We start from the raw sequence: 3,088 nt of genomic DNA on the forward strand, positions 1-3,088 counted from the left end.
CTCTCTCTCTCTCTCTCTCTCTCTCTCTCTCTCTCTCTCTCTATGTAGAAGGACTGCTTTTTAGCAAAAATGTGTGAAAGGAAACCACCATGTGTACGCAGATGCTTGGCAGAGCGTGTGGGGTGTGTGCACATGTGTGTGTGTGTGACCTCCAACATATTACAACCTGCTTGTTACGAGAGTCGAGACCTTCTTTACCTCACAGATTACAGGCGCTGAGGGACCACAAAGCCCCTCCCATTTAACCCCCTCCCTCTCTGCCAGATGCTAACCTGCATATTAGCACAGTGTGTGTCTATGTGTGTGTGTGTTTGTGTAGTACGTCCATTACCAATGTGAGTCAGAGGGCAGTGTAAAGGTCAACGTGCACAAGGGCACTGTAAACTTGTACAGGTAATGACTTTATTTTTGCGTGCCTACACATATTTTTATCCCTCACTTCAGCCCCCTTGTGCTTTATTAACAAACAACAAAGTGTGTGCAAGGGAGTGTGTGTGTGTGTGTGTGTGTGTGTCTGTAATAGAGCCAACATGTGGTTCAGATTTCCTCTGTGGCCACATAGGCAAATACACGGCAAGGCAAAGAAGTTGGATCTCAGTAGGGGGCGCTATGATTCTGCTCCAAAACACACACTTCTCTCTAAGAATATACATTTACACTCATGATGCTTTTACTTTAGGTCGTGTTTATTCATTTGTAGTCTCTGTATTTTGTGTTTTTTGTAACAAGAAACAAGATGTGTCATATGTTCCATCTTTGGCATTCAGTTTCTTACCCATGCTCATCTTGATTGGCAGCTTCTCCTTGCTGGCTGTTTCCACTAGTTGCCGACGGACCTCCATCACCGCCTCTTTATGTTTATTGGTCAGCATGGCCTCCCATAGAGACTGGGCTGCAGGTGACCTGGGAGGAAAAAAACAATCAAACAGGCAATTTATTCATGAGGGGAAAAAAGAAAAAAAAGCACCATACTAGAGACAAATTTCCAGCACTAACAAGCTGAGCTGCTCCTGCTGTGTTCAGAGCATGCAGGACTCTGAGCAGAAACACAAAAGGGATAACAAGGACGTGATTGAGTGCTCGTCTCAGTGATAGAGAGCCTGCTGGGTTGGGGAGTGGCGACTCCCTTATGGGACCCCTCACAGGAAAAAGCTGAAATTAGTCGGGGGAATGTTCTCAATCCACCTTAAAACGTCTGTGTCCCGACATTCCTCTGGACTGATCGGTGCTCGCCTTAAATCAGTGGCAAAGCAATAGACCAAGGCTCCTCCTGATACCATCTCAGTCCCTGGTCTCATTATCCGCTAGGTTAGGAAACAAACTGATCCTCATCACCAATGGGAGACTGAGGACAGGGCATGTGCAAGACTACTACCATCTGCCAGCAAGCAGTGGAAACAGCTTCAAGTCTTTCCATGAAGGAGACAAGGAGTGCTGCAGAGGAGCTTCATCCTCATTAGCTCCCTAGAGAATGGCACTTTTTTTTCTGTATGATCTGGGTCCTGTATATGAATTCATGCCACTCCATTAGTCTCCTCTTAGATTTCTTGCCCTGTTAAAATGACACTAACACTTTGTTGGCTGGATGAAAAAAATAAGGGCATCATAAGCTTACATTCCTGCCTGTGCATTTGACAGCAAGACTGCCAAGGAGACAAGATCTTCTTGCTACTCTCAGGAGTGACCAGAGAGAGAGAGAGAGAGAGAAAAGGGCTGAGGACAGAGAGGGGGGAGGTACGAGGAGAACTCGCTGACAAATCCACTCTGTTTTTGTTTTTTTACTTTTTTCTTCTCTTGCCTTTTTTTTCGCCTTTCTAACTGCCATGTGTTTAATATCAGATGTAATCTGTTCCAGACCTTGGGCTGGGTCTGGATGGGGAGGAGAGGGGCTCACACTGGGACGCCCGCCATCTTCACACTCGCGCCAGACACACAGGCCGGCAAACACGACTTAGCCCCGGAGAAGAGGCTAGTGTAAAAATTAATACAGAAAAAAAAAATAATGCGAAGAAACAAGACAATACATGAAGTAATTAATAAAAAACCTCTTTGTTTGCTCAAGTTGGGATGAATTCATAAATACTGCATTGCAGTTGTTGGTCAAGAGTTATGACATGGGGTCATTTCCCCAAAACACTTCAGAATCCTTCAGACAAACACCTCCCATGCTCTTGATGAAGTACCAGAACTTTAAGGATTGCGCAAATCGTCAAGCCCCACATAGTTGTCATGGTTAAAATACCAATAGTGTGACTTGACCATGCCATATGTGAGCAGCCGTGTGTGTGTGTGTGTGTGTGTGTGTGTGTGTGTGTGTGTGTGTGTGTGTGTGTATAGAACGCATCTGTATATGTTTGCACACAACCCTGTGCATCAGCGTGTGTTCCGGGAAGATTGAGGGCCTCAGTAGAGTGTGGATGAAATATGGTTCTAATTTGGCTCTCTGCTCACCCGGCCCCCCTATTCCCATTTGGTCTGGTCAGAAGAAAAGCGGGGGGGTCTGAGCTGGGCCGAGGGGTGAGGGGTGAGGGGTGAGGGGTGAGGTTTATACTGGCAGGTTGTGAGACAGGCTCCATAACCAGCCAGGGACCTTGTTGAGTAACTACTCTACTACGGAAGAGAGAGAGAGAGGGGTAGGGGTGGGAGTCAGAGGGCTGGGAGTGGGGGGGGGGCTGGAAATGGGGGGCGCGTGTCACTGGCCATCTGCAAACATTAAGTGCAGACTGTCTGTTGGAAAGGCTGCTCTGAAGAAACCTGAGGGGGGCAGTCTTGCTTTTGACTTGTGTCCACCATAGTGAAGGTCCACTCTGGCTAGCTTGGATAGGCTGAGTGTGTTTGGTGAATACAGGAGGGGGGGGGGGGGGGGGGGGGGGGGGGGGGCGTCTATGCCCCAACTAAATTTCACTAAATGTGGAAAGATTGCTGTTAGGTTTAAAGGCAGTTAGGCATCAAATACTGTAACATAAAAAAATAAAGCAAAAAGTCGTGTGCGTGCCACAAGAAAGAATGTTTTGCTCATTAAAAGAGATGAAATACCTCTGACTTTGTCCAAGTCATTAATGAGTGTGGGGGTAAGGGGGGGGGGGGG

The 3,088-nt window shown here is 47.1% G+C and overlaps 1 protein-coding gene across 1 annotated transcript in view; it reads right to left on the reverse strand.

The window, feature by feature from the left end:
* Window positions 1-3,088, reverse strand: part of scfd2 (sec1 family domain containing 2) — a 95,706-nt gene that overhangs the window by 82,807 nt on the left and 9,811 nt on the right. Inside the window, exon 3 of the mRNA XM_034881574.1 lies at window positions 776-903. Coding sequence (XP_034737465.1) covers window positions 776-903 — 128 coding nt within the window. The remainder of the gene's footprint in view (window positions 1-775; window positions 904-3,088) is intronic.

The sequence above is a fragment of the Etheostoma cragini genome, chromosome 9 (assembly GCF_013103735.1).
Source record: "Etheostoma cragini isolate CJK2018 chromosome 9, CSU_Ecrag_1.0, whole genome shotgun sequence".
Lineage (NCBI taxonomy): Eukaryota > Metazoa > Chordata > Actinopteri > Perciformes > Percidae > Etheostoma > Etheostoma cragini.